General features: G+C 43.6%; 1 protein-coding gene across 2 annotated transcripts; it reads left to right on the plus strand.

The window, feature by feature from the left end:
* The first annotated feature begins 1,582 nt into the window (after positions 1 to 1,582).
* LOC121577596 (GATA-binding factor 2) lies at positions 1,583 to 15,676 on the plus strand. Of its 2 annotated transcripts, none has more exons than XM_041891328.2 (6): positions 1,583 to 1,927; positions 2,490 to 2,867; positions 3,382 to 3,972; positions 8,433 to 8,590; positions 12,843 to 12,968; positions 13,563 to 15,676. In XM_041891328.2, the coding sequence occupies exons 2-6, from the start codon at positions 2,636 to 2,638 to the stop codon at positions 13,848 to 13,850; spliced, it is 1,395 nt and encodes a 464-aa protein (XP_041747262.1). In that variant the 5' UTR covers positions 1,583 to 1,927; positions 2,490 to 2,635; the 3' UTR covers positions 13,851 to 15,676. The 2 variants fall into 2 exon arrangements, with proteins under 2 accessions (XP_041747262.1, XP_041747264.1); XM_041891330.2 differs by having other exon boundaries at positions 8,445 to 8,590.
* Positions 15,677 to 20,779: the final 5,103 nt, after the last annotated feature.

Genomic DNA, 20,779 nt, shown 5'->3' on the forward strand with positions numbered 1-20,779 from the left:
CAATCCAATCAGGAATGATGTTGACAGCAAGAGTGCATTAAACAGATATTTTTCAGCTATGTTGTGCTCCCCCAGGCTGTGTCCACTCCATAGTCCATCAGACTGCAGTTCTCTGCTTTATTGATTGCGTTTCAAATGAGACCCAAAGTGTTCTCTGGGGTCAAATCAAATCCCTGGTCGGGCTAGTGTGACCAAATCTCGGTCTCGCTGTCTTCTGTCGCCACTGGATCTATGTAGACACATTTCTAAACCACATCAAAGGTCAAAAGACTGTACTTTATTCATTATTAATGCCACTATAGTGAATATCTATTGCAGTCCTCCCAATAGAGAGTGTCTTTGAACGTGTTCCTCGAGTTCATCCTTTGGGACGTAAGCAGATCTCGTGCTCCCCCATCTCCCTACTTTAAGTATTATTAAAAGTTAATTTCCTGATTATTATTATTTTTTCTCCTCTAAAATGCGGTGACGTCAGGGAGCGGCGTCAGATAGGCGGCTAGTCGAGCTCCCTCGTCACAATATTCCCTGTCATTCCTATTCACTCTCCCGCCTTGGTCTGCTATTGACCGCTCACACACCGCTGGATTGTAGTCCGGACAAGCAGGGTTAGTCACTGAATTATTCACTGTTGTCAAGTGTTTCTGCAGGACGCGAAGCGACCAAGGAGTGGCGATAGGTAGCCTATTACAAATCTATTTGGAGGAGCTATGACACCATGTTACATCCATATTACATACCAGCTACAATGTGCCACCCCGACTCCATCAAACAGTTTCTCTACAAACATGCATCATTCTCTCATGTGAGTACTCAGGTTTGATAGGTGCGACAACATTTTTGTAAAGCTTTACCGGCGGGATAACGAGGATACTGCTCTCTCACAGCCATCACAGACCAGTGGCGATACTGTGTCTTTGCGACCATGACTGAGCTGCTGGGTTCTTTGGGGCAGTTTTTATTGTGACCACATAGCCTACTAAACAAACCCCATTTAGTGGCCCTCTATGGCTGTGGACCACTATGGCTGGTACTTACCCCCTGTGCGCTACTGACCCGCCAGTCAAAGAAGGCATTAAGATGTAAAGCAGCGTGTGATCGCCCCTGATTCACAAACAAAAAACATGTTTATGACATTACTGGTAATTAAAGACAATTAGGCATAGCCTAAAGACAGACAGGCGTCCACAGACATCACACTGGCCTACACCACAGCGTCATATAGTTGGCATATAGTTTAATTTAGCCTAAATACAAAATATAAATACTCATGAGTAGCCTATTTATGGAAATCTTTTTTTATTAAAATATAAAGTGATCATTACATTTACATTTACATTTTAGTCATTTAGCAGACGCTCTTATCCAGAGCGACTTACAGTTAGTGAGTGCATACATTTTTCATACTTGGCATCATTACACTTGGCATCAACAAATACATTTCTCCCGTGGTTGAGAAAGCATTGGTGTGGGCGGTGGCCCGAGGCTGCATCTTTAATAAGGTGACCCTGTTGATTAATACGTCCTGGGATCAGTGGGATGAGACCAGTAAGGCCTACACTACAGGGGCCATGGCTGTTTGCTCGCTGGTGCTTGGGCTGGAGAGGGTGAATGGCATGGAATCGGCGAAGGCAGAATCCAATTGGATGTCGCGGTGTCAACGCTAAATCTAAGACCCTGCCCCTGCGCACATGATATGGAATTCACTGGCGCCAGTGCTGACAGTTATTTCAGCTGCATGTTGCTAAAGCCCTATCCGTCTCCAACGGAGTTTACCCAGCCGATAACCCTGCACCAAAACCAAGGAAAACAGACCAAAGATATTCTGGAGAAGTTGAGTCAATACAGGAAAGGAAAATACATTTGCTAACTGAAGGAAAATTCTCTCAAGGGACTTGAAAACGGAATAACCAAACCTGAGACAGACAAGGTATTTGCATGAAATCTATATTATTTATTTTCCTAGTTGTGTGTGAAAATATATGACTTCTAACTCTGTAAGAATGTTAACTGTTTGTTCTGAGTGGGCTACTGACGACTATTAGTTTACTAGCTAGCCTATGACGGGTAGGCATGGGTTCAAAAGTACAGCCTACTAATCTGCGCGCGTAACGGTGAGGATGGCTCGGTGATTTCAGGTTCCTCGGAATGGGAGTGGTTGGGGACGAGTGACTCGATGTCTTTATCTTATGTTGGATATTCACACGCATCACTTACAAAACGCACCTAAAAAGGAGCAGCCTTCCGGAGTTCTTCTCTTAGGACTGGACGGCCACACAGAGATAACCACGCAACACCTTGTAAATGCCTCTGAAATATTAACATCCTATTTTTGGTTGTATTACAGTTAGGAGTCCAGTGTTAAACACGACTTGATGCCTGTTGAAGAAGGAGTGACAAGAGGAGCTCATCGGAATATGAGTTAGGACCGACGTATTGGAGATTGACTAACGCAAATTCTTAACAAATTTATGTTTTGTTTTCTACAATAGGAGGACATTTTTATCAGGAGAGGGAGACGCGTTTTATGAAAGATAAAGCGGAGAGAGGACGGTTCAGGAACACACTGTCCTCTCCCTAGAGAGGCTCCTCTTCTCTTTTCACCCTGTTTGCCCCACACGGAGAGACCCATACAGACATGGATGTAGGGGCTGATCCGCCTCGGTGGATGCACCACCATGCCGTGCTGAACGGCCAACACCCGGACTCGCACCACCCTGGCCTTTCGCACAACTACATGGAGCCCACCGCACAACTTCTGCCCCCGGACGAGGTGGATGTTTTCTTTAACCATCTTGACTCGCAGGGAAACCCGTACTACCACAACTCAGCTCATGCGCGGGCCAGAGTGTCCTACAGCCAAGCTCACGGTAAGACCTCAAATTCACTTTGCTAAGTAACTTACATTTCAGGATAAAGCAGGAATTATTGTGGGCCTATATTCATTTAATATTTTCGTCAAAATTGTCAGAGCGGATTAGAGCCTATTTTTCTCAAATCAATAAAACATTATTAAAGGCTTCTTCTGCAAAAGAGGTCCTGCATGTTCCAATGCACTTACTAGACCAGATATCCAGATATCTTTTTTTATCATAAAAAAAAAAAAAAAAAACATTTCTGGGGTTATCGTTTCTCTGTTTTTGTCTGAATACCTGCAAACTGTGTATTTTGTGCCCCTCACGAATCGAATAATACCTTTTACGCACAATGAGGGATTATTGTCACTGTGCATCAACAGGTGAATGACTGGTGTCCCAACTTTCTCTAATCCTATGACATCACATAATCAACAGGGCAATGACAGTTGTAATAACCATATAATTAGTCTGTTTGTGTAGGCCTATGTATTCCATCTAAAAACATATTTTTCAACTCTTCTTCCAGCTCGCCTCGCTGGGGGTCAGGTCTGCCGGCCACATCTCATCCATAGCCCGGGAATTTCATGGCTAGAGCCCGGCAAAGCAGCCCTCTCAGCGGCCCACCATCACAACGCATGGGCGGTCAGTCACTTCAGCAAGACCGGGCTGCATTCCTCAGGCTCCGGGGCTCCGGGCGGCCTATATCCCTGCAGCAGCAACGCCAGCACCGCCTCGGCCTCCTCGTTAACGCCCGCATCCCATTCGAGTCCACATCTCTACAGTTTCCCCCCTACCCCGCCGAAAGATGTCTCCCCAGACCCCGGGGCCACCTCTCCCTTGTCCTCTACCCCGAGAATGGACGAGAAGGAGTCTATCAAGTACCACATGTCCCTTTCTGACGGCATGAAGATGGAGGGTTCGAGTCCTCTCCGGAGCAGCCTGACCTCAATGAGCGCCCAGACCCCCTCCACGCACCACCCCATACCGACCTACCCCACGTACTCTCTCCCGGCAGCGCATGACTACGGGGGCAGTCTCTTCCACCCTGGCAGCCTACTCGGAGGATCATCCTCCTGCTTCACCCCGAAATGTAAAAGTAAAACTCGGTCGTGCTCAGGTGAGTCTCCTCTCAACTCGAAAATGTGGCATTTCAAATGTTTGTACTACAGAACAAAAGGATGATGACATAGCCTAATGACGATGGCAATACTTTATATTAATATTATTATTATTATTATTATGAATATGATTGTGATTATGATTATGATTATGATTATTGTTATTATTGTTATTATTATCATCATTATTATTATCATTATTATTATGACAGAACACACCGAAATTACGTTGTTTGACTAGGCTTATAGGCTAGGTATATTTATATTTTAGCGTTATCACAGGTTTGTTGTATCTAAACCCATAATTGAGTTAAAAACAAATAGCATATGTTAAAACAAGAATAATATGAAATATTTGTCCTATGCCATGTTTATATTAAGGAGAAAGTGTATCGAATGATTGCCACTGATAGCAAACTAGAACACAGTTTAAACTAAAAACAGAAACTTCGGCAATTTTTAGACCAAAGCTACTTATGTAGGTATAAATATATATTAGCCTATAAAAATACATATATAATAGCTAGCCTAGAATTAATATATTATTTTATATAATAATTGATATATTAATGCCTATGTTTATTGAACATGCATGAGAACATTTTCCCAAATATGCTGTTCTATAAGACTGGTCATTTGTGACAAATATTCTGAATGAAACGTCTTTGGCATTTTCAAAACCTCCAGTTTAATGCAATTTGATTTACTTGGTTAGCAAACTTTCCATTAACGTCCTTAGAAAAGGGTGACAATTCATTACAATAAGCCTCGACGTGGGGTGTGCAGGGATAATTGGGATGAGGTTACATCTTATCTGGGTGCATGTTGTCAGCAACTCCTTTCATAGCTATTTTCACACACACCGGTTTTTTTTGTATCCAAAAGTAAACACAATCCGCTTCAAAGAACCAGTAGGAAACTGTAGGCCCCTACACACATACACATAAAGCAGTGTCACATATCCACATAATAGTAATCCTGTATGTGAATTGCTTTACATAGCCTATGGATGAAGAATGGTATTTCAATCTTTTCATCCCCATGAGGACAAAAGCAGATATTATAGTTAACTATAATAGACTATTTATATATAAAAAGTCTATCAATAACTGTTCATTTGTTATAGGGGGGACAGATACACCAATAAGATGTGGTTTGAGGTTATGATATACAGTGTCCTCTTCGTCGATTTTGTCTGGCCTTATTTATGCAGTCACGTTTTTAAACAGTAGGCCTACTCCCTATAGGCCTACCGTTTCCTCTTTATTAGGCCAATTGATCATATCAAATCTGCATATTTTTTAACAATACAAATCGGTAATATCCACATATGTAGTATAATTATAATGATAGGCTTCGTCTAATAATGATAAGAAACCCTTCTTATTGTAAGCTGTGAAGACACAACTTTCCCAGTGTCCCAGGTCTGAGTAATGAAGGGCCTAGGCGAATAAATTGCTTAAGCCTATTTGGTTGGAAGGGACAGGTAAAGCATACTGCCACGCCTCACGCACCGCACACAACCAAGACCTGTCGTTTGGCTGCGCGCGGGCGCGCTTTGGCTGACACGTTTATTATCCTCTTTTGTAAACCGCGACTCAATTACGCTCGAGCTGGCTCGCCCTTGAGAATGGCGAACTAGATGTGAAAAGAAGATCTGCTTGCGCATATAGCCAAAAACCTCAGTATTTACAATTAGCCATTTCTTTGTTATATAATATAACATTGTCAAGACTTACATTTGGCAATCAGGCTGAGCTGATTGCCTTCAAGCAGCCCCCTATCTTATAAACTGTCTCTCTTATACTGAGCACCAGTATTAATTTGTTAGAGAAAGAAAGCGGCAACAAAAAAATGAATTCACCACATTTCAGAAATAGGGATTAAATGTCTCAACATAAACACCAAGAGTATTCTTAAAAATACAAATAAAAACATCTGTCACTGTGGTATTATGGTCATTCTCAGACAAAGGCACAACTTCCATCAGGAAGACCCAGCTAGGTGTTTGGTAGTGAATCCTCCTTCCTGATAGATCCTGATAGATTGATGTGTTAGGGGCTCTCCCTGACATCATGCAGGAATAGTCTGTCCTGTTTCTAGGAGCCTTTCTCTGTAGGGATGTCCAGTACTGGTGCCTTGCAGGACCATAGAACGCTATAGCGTCACACTATTATGGTGAAGGCCCTGATCATGCATACCTTAGAGGCACTTCCTGTTTGACTAACCCTAATCCAGGCCCCCTTCCTCTCTCTCCTCTCAGTCTCCCCCTTTTTTCTCTCACTCCTTCTCTGGCTGTCCATACTCAGCATTATCTGGAGACACCAACAGAGGCAAAGGCCCACAAGCACGCTAGTATTACCTCTACTAATCTAGACTGACAATATGATCCACATTATAAGCAGCACAAACATGTAAAAATGGCTACCTTTCTTTGCACTGTGGTTAGGTTACTTTGAATAAGGAATGGTCACCTTTCCTAAGAATTCCGATTTAAAGTGATTCAGAGCAGGCCATTATTTAGCCTATATAAAGATGAGCTGATGAGGCTGAGAGAGGAACAGGGAGATGTTGATTATCAGACCATCTTTGCCACATCTACATGCACACACACACACACACACACACACACACACACACACACACACACACACACACACACACACACACACACACACACACACACACACACACACACACACACACAAACACACACACACACACACACGGTCATCTACTAAAGGTTGATTTTTACCCTACTGTATATACGGGGAGGAAAATCATTGCAATCAATGTTCCCTCCATTTTATTCCAGCTCTGAGCAAATTTCAAGTCTGCTGAGTGCAAAGTTGAACATTGTGAAAATTCTGTGCAACTTCTGCCGTGCGTTTACTGTGAACACTGAGGCTGTACCCACTTTAAGTTACAGTTTTAACAGTGGCCAAGTAAGCTACTGTGGCTATTTGATCATAATGTAGGCCTACCAGAGTGGCCTACCATCAAAAACAATGGAGAAAAATGCATCCCATAACATTTTAACATGGAAATAGCTGTTCTATCATTCAGCCTACAGTAGCAGCAAATGTGTGTTGTTCAATGTAGGCCTACATTTAATGAGACTTTTGAAAAAAACATGCAGGGTTTGACATTAACCTGTTTATCCACTTGTCCTTTAGACATGGAGGTGACTGAAAATATTGTGTTGTTTGATGCAAGAAACCACTTTACAAAATAACATTCATTTTTATTCCAATACCATTATTACAGAGAATCAGACAAATTATGCTACCCTCTATGTATTGCAGAGCTTATTCAACCTTCAAGACCACTCAAAATACAACACAGCTCTTGCATCTACTTGTGACCACTTATGCAGCACTCATGCAGTTCAGTTCAAAGTGAATGGCACAGATCCATATATGGCAATGGCTATTCGCATATATATGTCTACTGCAGCTCTGATTAGTTATGGTGCACCGGTCTGTGTAGAGCAGGTTTGCCCAACCCTGTTCCTGGAGAGCTACCCTCCTGTAGGTTTTCACTCCAACCCCAGTTGAAACTAACCTGATTCATCTTATCAACCTGCTAATTATTAGAATCAGGTGTGCTAGATTAGGATTGGAGCAAAAACCTACAGGACGGTAGCTCTCCAGGAACAGGGTTGGGCAGTCCTGGTGTAGAGTATGGGCCTGAGTCGTGCTTGTCAATGCAGTAGAATCCTACTCCAATGCGCTCTGCCTACAAGAAAATGTATTGCATAGTTCATTTTGTTTCAGTATGTTACATTGGAAGTGGCTAATATTGTGTTGAATCGAGCACAATTCCCACAGTAGAGCGAAACGTTGATAGAGTTAATTCAAGGGGAAAACTCTAGAAAGTTGAGTGAAGTTCAATCTTGTGCTTCTCTGTGCGTGCTGATATTTCTTCTGCATGGCACAGTTTAGTGGGAACATTGATTGCAATCACAGCAAAATGAACAGAAACGTGAGAGATAGTCTGCATTTCATTGTGGGTGTACGGGTGCCCCTGTCTGAAACATACCTGGGTCCCAGCTGACCCAAAACGGACAGGGAGGAACTTAACCAGATCAAACAGAACAAAGCCTGGCCACAGCATTTTCATGTTGTTATTCCAAGAGTCTGCAGAGGGTTAAACACACACTTTCTCTCTCTCACACAAACTTCAAACCAAAATCACTCAGCTTTCTCATATACATATGAATTCAAGAACAGAACTAGAGAGTATAACTTAGAAACTAAAAATGAATTCTCAAAACTTTTCCCATGCTTCGGTGCACCTAAAAATATGCAGTCCTGGCATAGCTTTCCAGACAAACTTACATTACATTTTTCTAAATTGTATATTTCACTGCTACAGGTTACAGAGTTTTTGTGTATGATAAATGTGCCAGAGTTGACAGGTTAATTTTATAAATGTCCCTGTGCTCTCCCTCCACCTGCATGCTGCTCAGAGGGGCGTGAGTGTGTCAACTGTGGAGCCACCTCTACCCCGCTGTGGCGAAGGGATGGTACGGGCCACTACTTGTGTAACGCCTGCGGCCTGTACCACAAGATGAACGGTCAAAACCGACCCCTCATCAAGCCCAAACGTAGACTGGTGAGTACCACGGAACCCCCCCCCCCCCACACACACACACACGCGCACACATACACACACAGAGAGAGCATGGAGTGCAGAGGCAAATAAGAGCACAAGGTGGAGGAGACGGACGAGGAGGGCCACAATTCCAGGAAAGTTATATTTTCCCAATCAGTTTCCGGGAATTGTGTTTCCCACTCACCCCTGTGCTCCTGTACACAGGCTGTTAGCTGAGTGCAGCTAACTGTGTTGTTTCTGCTATCGTTATTGTTGCTACTTCTGATACTGTCACTGATACCAGGGCCAGTGCAGGCCTCTATATCATCCCTCACTATACAGCTCACTGTTGCTGTCTGCTGTGGAGGCTGTGTGGGCGACTGGTGCACCACACACCTTGTGTTATTCAGTCACTTTCTGCCCTTATACCAGTCACACATACTGTATTAGGTAATAAAAAGGAAACATTATAGACCTATGTGTTTCTTTTCTCTGTGAGTGAATATATGTGACTTGTTTGCAACACACTTGTAACACACTTGTCTTTCTGGCAAATGCTGGACTGGGCCTGCTTGGCTGCTTGGCTGATGTCACATTGTGTACTTCTCATCATGAACTCATTTCAACATCAATGTTGTGTTTTCCTCTGAGTTCAGCAGCCAGGTCAGATCCAGACTGATATAGCCCAGTCAGACAGCAGTTCAATGGACTATGTAAATGTTGTAATTACTGAAAACAGTCATCTTAGACTTAATGTGCTGGTGACTCCATTGATTGCAATTGTTTTCTTCATTTGTTGGGGTTAAAATTAAAATATATTATTTACATGTTACAGTATCTATAGCCCTGAGCTAATCAGACTTTAAAGCACTTGGTCTCAACAGTAACATATGCGCAATGAAGATGGCACATATATGAAACTCTGCGATGGAGGGAATTGATATGATGACCCAATGAGATGTAGAAACCAGAAGATATAGATAAGAACAGAACATCAGATGTGATTTAGATTATATTATATTGCGTGATGGCCAGTCGGATTTGCATCAAATACAAAAAGCAAATAAATACGTTTCTCTATGGCCTGTTGAAAGATAAATGAGGAACAAAAAAATTATATGCATAAATGACAAAATAACTCGATTCAAGATATGATCTGAATATTTCCTGTATTTCTAACATTTTGAATAGCCCACAGCTACCGTTAGCGGGCGTAAACCTATTTGCATGTAGACTAATACATCAATAGCATAAGAAGAAGAAGAATGGTAGACATAATGTAAAATAGCAAATAATAATAACCATAAAAGTATTTCACTGAGCTATAATTTCACTCGGCTCATAACCTCTCGATAATTGATTTATTCTGGCAACTCGTGGTTGATTTTCGCAAGAGTATTTTTAGAGAAATTACTGTAAAACGAACTGAGCCTATCAGTGGGAGATCCATCTATAGAAATGAAATACCTATGGCTTATTTTCTGGTAATTCATATTTGAAAATTGGATGTAGGCCTAATTAGGGTATGCCTATTCAAATGATTTATGAATTGGTTCCCAAATGTCTCAGGATGCATAATAGGATTATTCATATTTTAATCAAAGGCTACGGATACTAGCATTGAAACGCATTTATGGTTGAGACACAAATAGGTTATTTAGGCCTACATAGAGTATTTCATGTCGACTACGTTTTTTTTAAGGACCATCCTAAAGATCATATAATCCTGTGAGCATCTTGATAAGAGAATGGTCGAGAAAATATGGCTGAGGCCAATACAGACTATTTACATACGTTTTCACAAGGTCTCAGCCGACGGCATAGAGACTGCACAGATCTGAATCAGCCAATGCTGGCTATACAAAAGGCATCACCAACGAGACTATTTAGAGACATTTGAATACTATCTGAAACATTTGAACACTATCGTGACTTGAGCTACTTTACATTGTAAGCAGCAACGCCATAGGCCTAGGCTATGAATCTTTGTGCCTTGACAAATAATAGAAGTCCAAAGGATATCCCTGGACCACAATCAATATTGCCTAAACGTGCATGAAAAGCATAATAACGTGTAATACTTTTCCCTTTGGTGCTAATGTCTGAAAAATCCATTCGATTTTTTTCCCATACAAGTCAGCATCTTGATAAGAGAATGGTCGAGAAAATATGGCTGAGGCCAATACAGACTATTGACATTCGTTTTCACAAGGTCTCAGCCGACGGCATAGAGACAGCCGACAGCATACTGCTTTTGTAGCTATTTTTCAGCTCGCGTGTTTTCAGTGCTCGCGCAGGGGCCTTCCAGTTATTTCCTATATCCGGATATCTGCCGGTACGGATAAGGAAGCGGGGCCAGCGCATGTTTCCGTCCGTGGTGCGCTAACTACACTTAAATTTCTATAGCAGTGGTCAAGCCGGTCAGTCCTCATCTCACAGCATACAGTAAAGTGGATTGGCACAACATTTCAGGCCCCGTTACGTGCAGAGAAAAAAAGCGAGGGATATCGAGATGCAGGCAGGGCGCACGGGGGGGAGGTGAAGTAAATGGATTTATGCCCTGCTGCCTGTCGGGCCAAGGTTAGGGCTCGAGCCTAGACTTATTTACTTGGAGATTTGTTTATATAGGGCCTGGTTTACACAAATTGGGGCGTTTCCCGGGGGCAGTATGAAAATGTATGCACTCACTAACTGTAAGTCGCTCTGGATAAGAGCGTCTGCTAAATGACTAAACATTTTAAAATGTAGGTGTGTAGGGCCATGCACTATTCTGACTGAGGGTTCAGATTACCATATTTCGCTATAGGGGTATACTTGTAAATGTCTCATATTATTAAGTGTGAAGAAACCATCTGTAATAGCAGGGGATCGCAGGCAGCCCGGACACTGGAGGGCCTATATCACCCCTCGCTACCTAATCTCCATTCAATAGCAATGCTTTGCATCTGAGAGGAAGACCTTTGATAGTCAGTGTTCATCACTACTGTGTCTGTGAAATGAAAACGATTTCTCATGCTGGGAGAAATATAGACAATCCATTACTTTCTTATATGATCTATTCAGCATTACTTTTATAGTAACCCCATGATTTATTATGGTATTATAATACTATCTAGCCAATGCGTGCTGGCAGCTGAAAATAACTGGATAATTACAAAAAATAGTCCTGTTATTATCGTATTCGGAAAATTATCCATATCTGTTAAGATACTCGTTTTGTCCGAGTACTCGGCACACTCATTGTTAATAGAGACCAATTAATTCACACATTAACAATACAACTATTTGGTGTATGTCACGGATCCCCCGGTACTGCTGCTCATTCCGTTCATAAGTTCCGGAGGTCTACGTCACCGGCTTTCTAAGGCGTCACAGACATGGATCATTACCACCAACCCCGGACTGTCTTGTCTCATTACGCACACCTGGTTCCCATTCCCCCTGATTAGTATGTGTATATATGTGCCTACCTCTTTAAGGAATACCTGGAATAGTATACCAGTAATCCTTCTACCCTCCCTCCCCCACCCCCCCATTTTATTTTTATTTTATTTATTATAAAACAAATTACAAATTAAATAAAACATATATTTTTTAAAGGAGTGGTTGTCCCACTGGCTATCCCTAAATTGAATGCACCAATTTGTAAGTCGCTCTGGATAAGAGCGTCTGCTAAATTACTTAAATGTAAATGTAGAATGTAAATGTTCCCCGTTGTTCTTGTCGATTATTGTCCCCTGTCCGTTGGTCTTGTGAGTACCGGTTATAATGCTCTTGTTGTTTACGGGTCTCGTCCCGTGTAATGTGTAGAGGTTACACCTCGCTCTTTGTTTGGGTTACATCCCTTTTGTATATATATACGTGTTTGTGTTGGATGGAGTAAATAAAACCCCTAATACGTATTCCTGCGCCTGTCTTCAAATCATTATACAACGTGACAGTGTATTTGATAAATATTCTGTCTGGGAATGTAAAGACCTGATACATTTTTATTGCATACTTCCTTCAGTATTTCATGGCATTGCAATAAACTATCAAACTGTCACGCAATATGAATAAATTACAGCAATGATATGCAAATCTATAATTATAATGAACAACTTTAATCTAAAACAGCATGGAATATTACATGTCCTCTCTGCTCCTGGCAGCCAATATGCAAATACTATCTACACACTTTCCAGCACTAAAGTAATTCCCAACCTAGGCTTTCATGTGTTATGTGTCCGTGCAGTTGTGGTCTAATAAAGGCTTTCTTCATGTTTCTATCCAGTCTGCGGCCAGACGAGCCGGCACCTGTTGTGCTAACTGTCAGACGACCACCACCACACTGTGGAGGCGCAACGGCAATGGAGACCCTGTGTGCAACGCCTGCGGCCTGTACTACAAGCTGCACAACGTAAGTCTTTCACTGCTAACCGCCTGGCCTGACCGACCGCCAGCCCTACCCACACTCAGCCAGCCAGGTCAAGTATATGGACAGGTTGCATTGATTAGAACGGGATAAGAAAGAGGGATAGGGAATGAGGGAGGGAGAGAGGGATGCATAGCTTGGCCCCTCAGACACACTGGGCCCCGTTGGTGTTTTCTTTCTTTGTGCTTTATTGTTTCCATGGTAGGCGTCATCCCCTTGAGACTCACAATGGTGGGACTGTTATTCTGACAGAACAACTGCGTCTGTTCAAATGAGGCACAACTGTTGAATGTTGAGCCTTGGTGTATTGCCATGTATTAAATTGAATATGGCCTAGTTTTAGGGAATAAGCTGCGTACCGTTTCTGCATGTTATTTTCAGAGTATTTTATTTATTTAGAAAAATAGGCAAATTAGTGTGTCTAGAGTTCTCATGACAAACATATAGTTTTCAGGTAATATACAGTATGTCATTTCTGCACATAGTCCATTAAGCTCAAACATATTGAGTTGATTAAAAACCCTTACCACCATCCCAACCCGGTGACTCATCTCTCCCTCCAACCCCGTCTCCCTACAGGTAAACCGGCCTTTGACAATGAAGAAGGAAGGCATCCAGACACGCAACCGTAAGATGTCCAACAAGTCTAAGAAGGGCAGGCGGGGCGGCGACGGTTACGAGGAGATGTCCAAGTGCATGCACGACAAGTCCTCTCCTTTCAGTGCTGCCTCCCTGGCCGGACACATGACCCACATGGGCCACCTGCCACCCTTCAGCCACTCCGGACACATGTTGCCCACCCCCACACCCATACACCCATCCTTCGGCCACCCCCACCACTCCAACATGGTCACCGCCATGGGCTGAGCTGGGGAGGACAGGGAGGCACAGGGGAAGTGAAGGTTGTTCAGTTTTCTAATGGGGGTTGAGGGTCAGATAGGCCTCTTGCTTGAGGACAATGTATACTATGTGAAAGACATGCATTTGGTGTGTCTGTGTTGAGTGTCTTGTTGTATTCATGGGTTTCACATTGCGCCACAATATTGTTTTGAACGTTCATTTTAGGACTGATGCCCAACTGAGCATTATACTCAATGCATCCTCATTGGGCGTTGATGAAGATTCGGTTTAAAGTATATTACTGTGGCTTGAAAACACTATGACATTTCTAAAGAAGGCAAATAATTAGTAGGAAAACCTGTCATCATTTTGATGTCGTGAGATTGACTTTAGATCCAGTATAACGCTAGCTAGCTAGTTAAGATTGAGGGGAGACCTCCAGATTTTATCTAGCTAACGTTAGCATTGCTAGCTATTTTTGACAAACTTTGCTAGCTAATGACAACATTGCCATCTGTCTAAAGTACATTTGATAACATGATGATGATGGCAAAGTTGTTTTCTACTAAATATGTGCATACTTTAGCAATGTCATTGTATTCCCAAGCCCCTATGATGTAATTTGGACAAAAAAAGAATTAGCCCCTGTTCTACATTTGAGCATCAATATGGCTGTGGCGTCTGTAGATTGTTGATAACAATGGCAACGTGTGACGGAGGTGCAATCTATGAATAGAAAGGATGTAAAGGGTACAAGGGTGTCTGGGGAACCATGCAGAATCCACAGCATCCACTGATGGGTGGGGGTAGGGGGTCATTTTCCTTTCTATTAGGTACCTGCTTAGACCAGATATAGACTACACCTACACCCACCCCCATGCAAATACCGTCCCCTCCCACTTCTCCCCCGTCCTGCTGCAGTGGTACTGTATGTGCTGAGCAGGTCTCTAGTGAATGTGAATATTGTAAATGTGTGAGATACTTGGGTGGTGAAGACAGAGCAATTCCCTTCACACCGTTTAATAAATATATGCTGGATTTCTGCTCAATTACTTCTACTATTTTACATGAACATTACAAAGAAAAAAAGAAACAAGCAAAGTAAAAAAGTTTAAAAAGCTTAATTTGAAACAGTTTATTATTGTTGTTATTATTATTGTTATTTTTATTGTCATTCAGATAATTTATTTTATTTTTTCCTTTTTCTTTCACCTGAAACATTATGGATATTATTATCACCATTTCTATCATTATGAATATATTTTTTAGCTGAAGTGCTTTCTCTGAGCTGTTAAACATTTCCCTCTTCATGAAAATAAAGAAATCAAGTTTAATTCTGCCAACTGCCCCCTCTTTACATGATCCCCCCAAAATTGAGAGGGCTGTGTGTTTAAAATCTTCAGCAAGGAGACAGAGAGAGATACACAGAGCATAGAAATAGATTGAATAAAACAGATACCCTTGCCATTTCAGCTGCCATATTGGATACGTCATACAGAAACTGACGCCATTGTTGGAATAATAAGCTAATTTACACGTTAACACGAAGCAACAATCTGTTCTATCAATTCTATTTCTATGGGACAACCTTATTGACCTCTGTCCTGTTCTATGTTACCTAGGCCTCTCCTGTGTTGTCAGCATTGCCACGGTGATGGGCAGTAGCCTGTACCTCTCTGTTTCTCTGTGGTGTGTGTCTCTGTGTCACAGCACAGCTTTGATTTGCTGCCACTCTACCTAACAAGATAGAAAACCACACACCTGCTCGCTATTACCTGTTCAAAACCATTATAACCTGACAATCTGGATGCCATTACATACTGATGATAATAAAGAAACCTTGTAAACATGAATGAGACTTCTATGAGACTTATTTTTCCAATGAGAGATTCAGGAATCAACACATGCACACACACACACACACACACACACACACACACACACACACACACACACACACACACACACACACACACACACACACACACACGCACACACCTTATACTGTAGCATACACTGTGAATGGGAATGGGTAAGGAACCATAACACTAGCAACATGCCACTGCAGTATGGGATATATTCTGAACCAAAATATAAATGCAACATGCAACAATTTCAATGATTTTACTGAGTTACAGTTTATATAAGGAAATCAGTTAATTGAAATAAATAAATGAGACCCTAATCTATGGATTTCACATCACTGGGAATACAGATATGCATCTGTTGGTCACAGACACCTACAAAAAAAGGTAGGGGCGTCGGTCAGAAAATCAGTTAGTATCTGGTGTGACCACAATTTACCTCATGCAGCGCGACACATCTCCTTCACATAGTATTGATCAGGCTGTTGATTGTGGCCTGTGGAATGTTGTCCCACTCCTCTTCAATGGCTGTGCGAAGTTGCTGGATATCGACGGGAACTGAAACATGCTGTCGTACACGTTGATCCAGAGCATCCCAAACATGCTCAATGGGTCACATGTCTGGTGAGTATGCAGGCCATGGAAGAAGTAGGACATTTTCAACTTTCAGGATTTGTATACAGATCCTTGCAACATGGGGCAGTGCATTATCATGCTGAAACATGAGGTGATGACGGCAGATGAATGGCACGACAATGGGCCTCAAGATCTCGTCATGGTATCTCTGTGCATTCAAATTGCCATCGATAAAATGCAATTGTTCGTTGTCCGTAGCTTATGCCTGCTCAAACCATAACCACACCTCCACAATGGGGCACTCTATTCACAACGTTGACATCAGCAAACCGCTCGCCCACAAGTGGTCTGTGGTTGTGAGGCCGGTTGGACGTACTGCCAAAAAGACATCTGTGAAATTGTGTTGTGTGACAAAACTGCACATTTTAGAGTGGCTTTTTATTGTCCCCAGCACAAGGTGCACCTGTGTAATGATCATGCTGATTAATAAGCTTCTTGATATGCCACAGCTGTCAGGTGGATGGATTATCTTGGCAAAGGAGAAATGCTCAACAGCAGGGATGTAAGCAAATTTGTGCACACAATTTGAGAGAAATAAGCTTTTTTCTCTCTGACATCTCTTTACACCTTGCATTTATATTAACATGTATATTAATGCCATAAGATCGGATGTGAAAAATCTGGCAAATCCAAAGACCAAACATGACACAGAAGACCTACAACTGATCTCCTTCTACCTGGATAGATGTATGCAACGTGTCATAACACATGATGCACCCAAAGAGCTTTCTCACGTAATGAATACCTACCTGAGATTTCTCTCCAAAGAAACCATGTTTCTTAGAGAACACTTTGTCCTGATCCTCAGTGGATCATAGTCTCAGCCTACAGTAGTGCTACCTTAACCCCTCCCGGCATCAAATTATATCAATTCTCTAATTGACTTGCTGTCCTCCAAACATTTGGGACACGCAATGTTGACAGAATCGGAGAGGTTTGACCCACATGTTACATCTGCACTGTTACTCAACCGGCAGCATCGGTTCAGTGAAAAGACTAATTAAACTCATTGTGTAATAAGGCTCCTCTCTCCTCAGACAGTACCATGATGCCATCTTGGCCCTGTTCCTGGGAGCCATGTTGGTTCAGCCTTGCAGTCGACTCACAGAAACAGAATGAAAGTGTGTCTGTGAGGATGAGGATTATTATGAAAGCCACATGGGCCACAGACGGATGGGCTACAGGACAGGGGTCTCAGACAGCACACCACAGGGGTCAACTTGAGTGCGAGCCCCTGAATCACCCTCCCTCCCCTCCTAACCTCCTTGACCTCTCACCTTGGAAGCACTTACACTGTCACTCTGCCAGACCCTTCCGCTCTCCACACACAGACATATTTACTGATCCTTTTAAAATGTCACGACTCCCCACAAAAATATGACGCTGCAAAACAGACACCTCCGTCGTAAAGAAGGAGAGATGAAAAGCATAGCGATAAAGGAAGAGTCGACTGGCAGGGTGAATCCCTAGGAGGGCCGGAGAGGTGAGGGGGGAGGGGGGTTGAGAGACGAGAGGAGTGGGTGGGCCTCTTAAATAAGTGGCCTTCGAGGTGTACAATACCTCCTCCCCTCCGCTCCCCTACATACCTCCTCCCCTCCGCTCCCCTACATACCTCCTCCCCTCCGCTCCCCTACATACCTCCTCCTCCATTAGTTTTTCCATCAAACTCAATTAATGGAATCAAAAGCTGGGCCAGGCTGGACTTCAGAGGGACCAGTTAAAGGAGAGATGGAAAGAAAGAAGATGAAAGAGGAAGCAGCTTGGTTCAGTTCAGCCCATGGTACCTTTTGGTGGGTTGGGGTTAGGGTGGGTGGGAGTTAGGGTTTGGGGGACGGTGTCCACATAGAGATGCCAACATTTGGCAAAACAAAAGAAGTAAAGGAGAAGCATCATCAAAGAGCATCCACAGAACTACAGACAAACGACAGGCAATATGTGATGAGTGTGATAGAAGGAGTCAGGCGCAGGAGGGTAAATCACAGAATACAGAGTTTATTCCGTCGTACAATTGCGCTGGACACACGAAAACAGGCACAAGGGAAACTATCTACCCTGGCAATACATGGTACGGGATACTCCAACAATATACAGGCACAGGGGAAATATCTACCCCGGCAATACAAAGTGCGAGTAGCTCCACTGAGCTACACTACTCTCACAAATAAACAATCACCCACAAGGACAAGGGGGGCATAGGGAACACTTATACACGAACTAATGTGGGGATAAGAACCAGGTGTGTGTGATTGACAAGACAAGACAAATGGAATGATGATATATGGAGCGGCAGTGGCTAGTAAGCCGGTGACGACGAACGCCGAAGCCTGCCCGAAAAAGGAGGGGAGGCAGCCTCGGAGGAAGTCGTGACACAATAACTCATAGTAAATGAATGTTCCCAAGCTGTTCGTTTTCCAAACCATTATAGCTCATAGATTAGTGTTCAGTGGGTACCCAGGCTTATATACCAAGCTGGACGTAGAAAGGAGGAACAACAGCATAGTAGAGCAGCATGTAGATGAATGCATGACCTCCACTGGTAAAACTAATGTTGAGTCATTAAATACACTGTCCCGGCATCACCTGGGTGGCACAGCTATGGCACATGGTTAGAGGTCAAGGTTTAAGGGTCAGGGTGGTAGGCTATCTGAGGTCAGGATTAGGAAAATGTAGTGTGTGACATGTTACATCCTATCATAGCTTTGTGTCCTGGTGTCCCATTGACCCAATCTGGGACACGAACTATAGGGCTTCAGTGGGATATAGGTCTCTACTGGGATCTCACATACAAAAACACCCAGAGAGATTGTTCCTATCTTAGATGATCCGATCTGCAATAGAATCTCAGCATCCCAGCATCCCAGTTGGAAAAGAAAGTATCTTGCACGCACGCACGCACACCACACCAACACACACGCACGCACACGCACACCAACACACACACACGCACACCACACCAACACACACACACACACACACACACACACACACAAACTGTGGAGTTATGAAACAGGGATGATCATAGGGAGTCATCGTAGTGTAAAGATGCCAACACTACAGTCAGACACAACACAAATTCTGGGAGGCCATTATCATGTAAAGCTGCTCCTTTCATTGGGCATGCAGGTAGCTTTGTCTTCTCTCCATGTAGCATTACAGTCCCCAAACTGGAACAAAACAGGAAGAGAACGACATAACAGGAAACACTTATGGGGATTTATTATGACCAAAGGGAGAATATCTGGCACACACACACACGTGCGCACACTTACACACCTATTTCCCCACATTTGTAGCACTGGTTATATAGTAGAAAGGCTGTGGTGGCAGAGGAAGAACTTGCTGACACACGGTTCATTCTCTGTGAAAAGTGGGACGCCCCCCAACCCCCACCCACCACCCAGACAGCTCCCATTCAAGACCCTTTCTTCTCCTGTCTGAAGCAGACAAATTCATCCCTCTTGTCTCCAAACAATCAATCCTTTTTTTCAGCCCGTGGCTCAAGAGAGAGAGAGAGAGAGAGAGAGAGAGAGCGAGAGAGAGAGAGAGAGAGAGAGAGAGAGAGAGAGAGATAGAGAGAGAGAGAGAGAGAGAGAGAGAGAGAGAGAGAGGGAGGAGAGCTGCTGTTCACACACGGTGAGGCAGATCCATGCGCTAGGCAAATGCTAGCGCTGCATCGTCCTGTGTGTGTGAGGGCCCCTGGGACTGGGCCCCTGGGCCCCACTATCCTATGACACGCCTGACAAAAGGCCGACGGCTTGGCTCCAAGGAAACATGAGAGGGCGGGAATCTAGGGCGGAAGGGAGGGAGCGATGCACAGAGGGAAGAAAGAAGAGGTGCAGGTGTGTCGCTGATGTTACATTGGCCCACAAACAATAAAAAAGCGGGGTAACACATCCCAACATCTCTCCACTGAGACATGCCGAGCTGCTCATCACTGGTCTGAACACTCAGGCAGCACATAGGACTGATATAGTGTATACCATGTGGTAAACACACAACCTGGGGAGGTCACACATTAATGGCCACCATTGGAAGGTCATGGTCCAAATCCAGGGTTCAGCCAGCCATCTGTCCTGGCGTTAGAGCCAGTGGTTCCACCAGAGGCCCTGTCCCCCATCCTCTCACCCCAGCCAGGAGGACTGAATCTGGGTCAGAGCCACTGGGCCTGCTGGGGCTCGTCTCTGTCCTCCATGGCTCTGGGCAGACGGTAAGGCTGTCTCTTTGTTCACAGACGATGCCGCCCTGTGTTGTGTCTGCACCTCCACCCTCCACCCTCCACCTGCCCTTACCCCTTTGCCTACCCCCTGCCCTCCCTCTCACCTCCATCTCCCCAGTGTCTGCTGCTCCTCATGGGCATCCACCCACAGCACACTGGGACCGCCAGGAATGCTACTAGTGACTCAACGACAGCACACACACACAGACAGACGCATATACAGACGCACACACAGACGC

Source organism: Coregonus clupeaformis, chromosome 12 (genome assembly GCF_020615455.1).
Source record: "Coregonus clupeaformis isolate EN_2021a chromosome 12, ASM2061545v1, whole genome shotgun sequence".
In the NCBI taxonomy this organism is placed as follows: domain Eukaryota; kingdom Metazoa; phylum Chordata; class Actinopteri; order Salmoniformes; family Salmonidae; genus Coregonus; species Coregonus clupeaformis.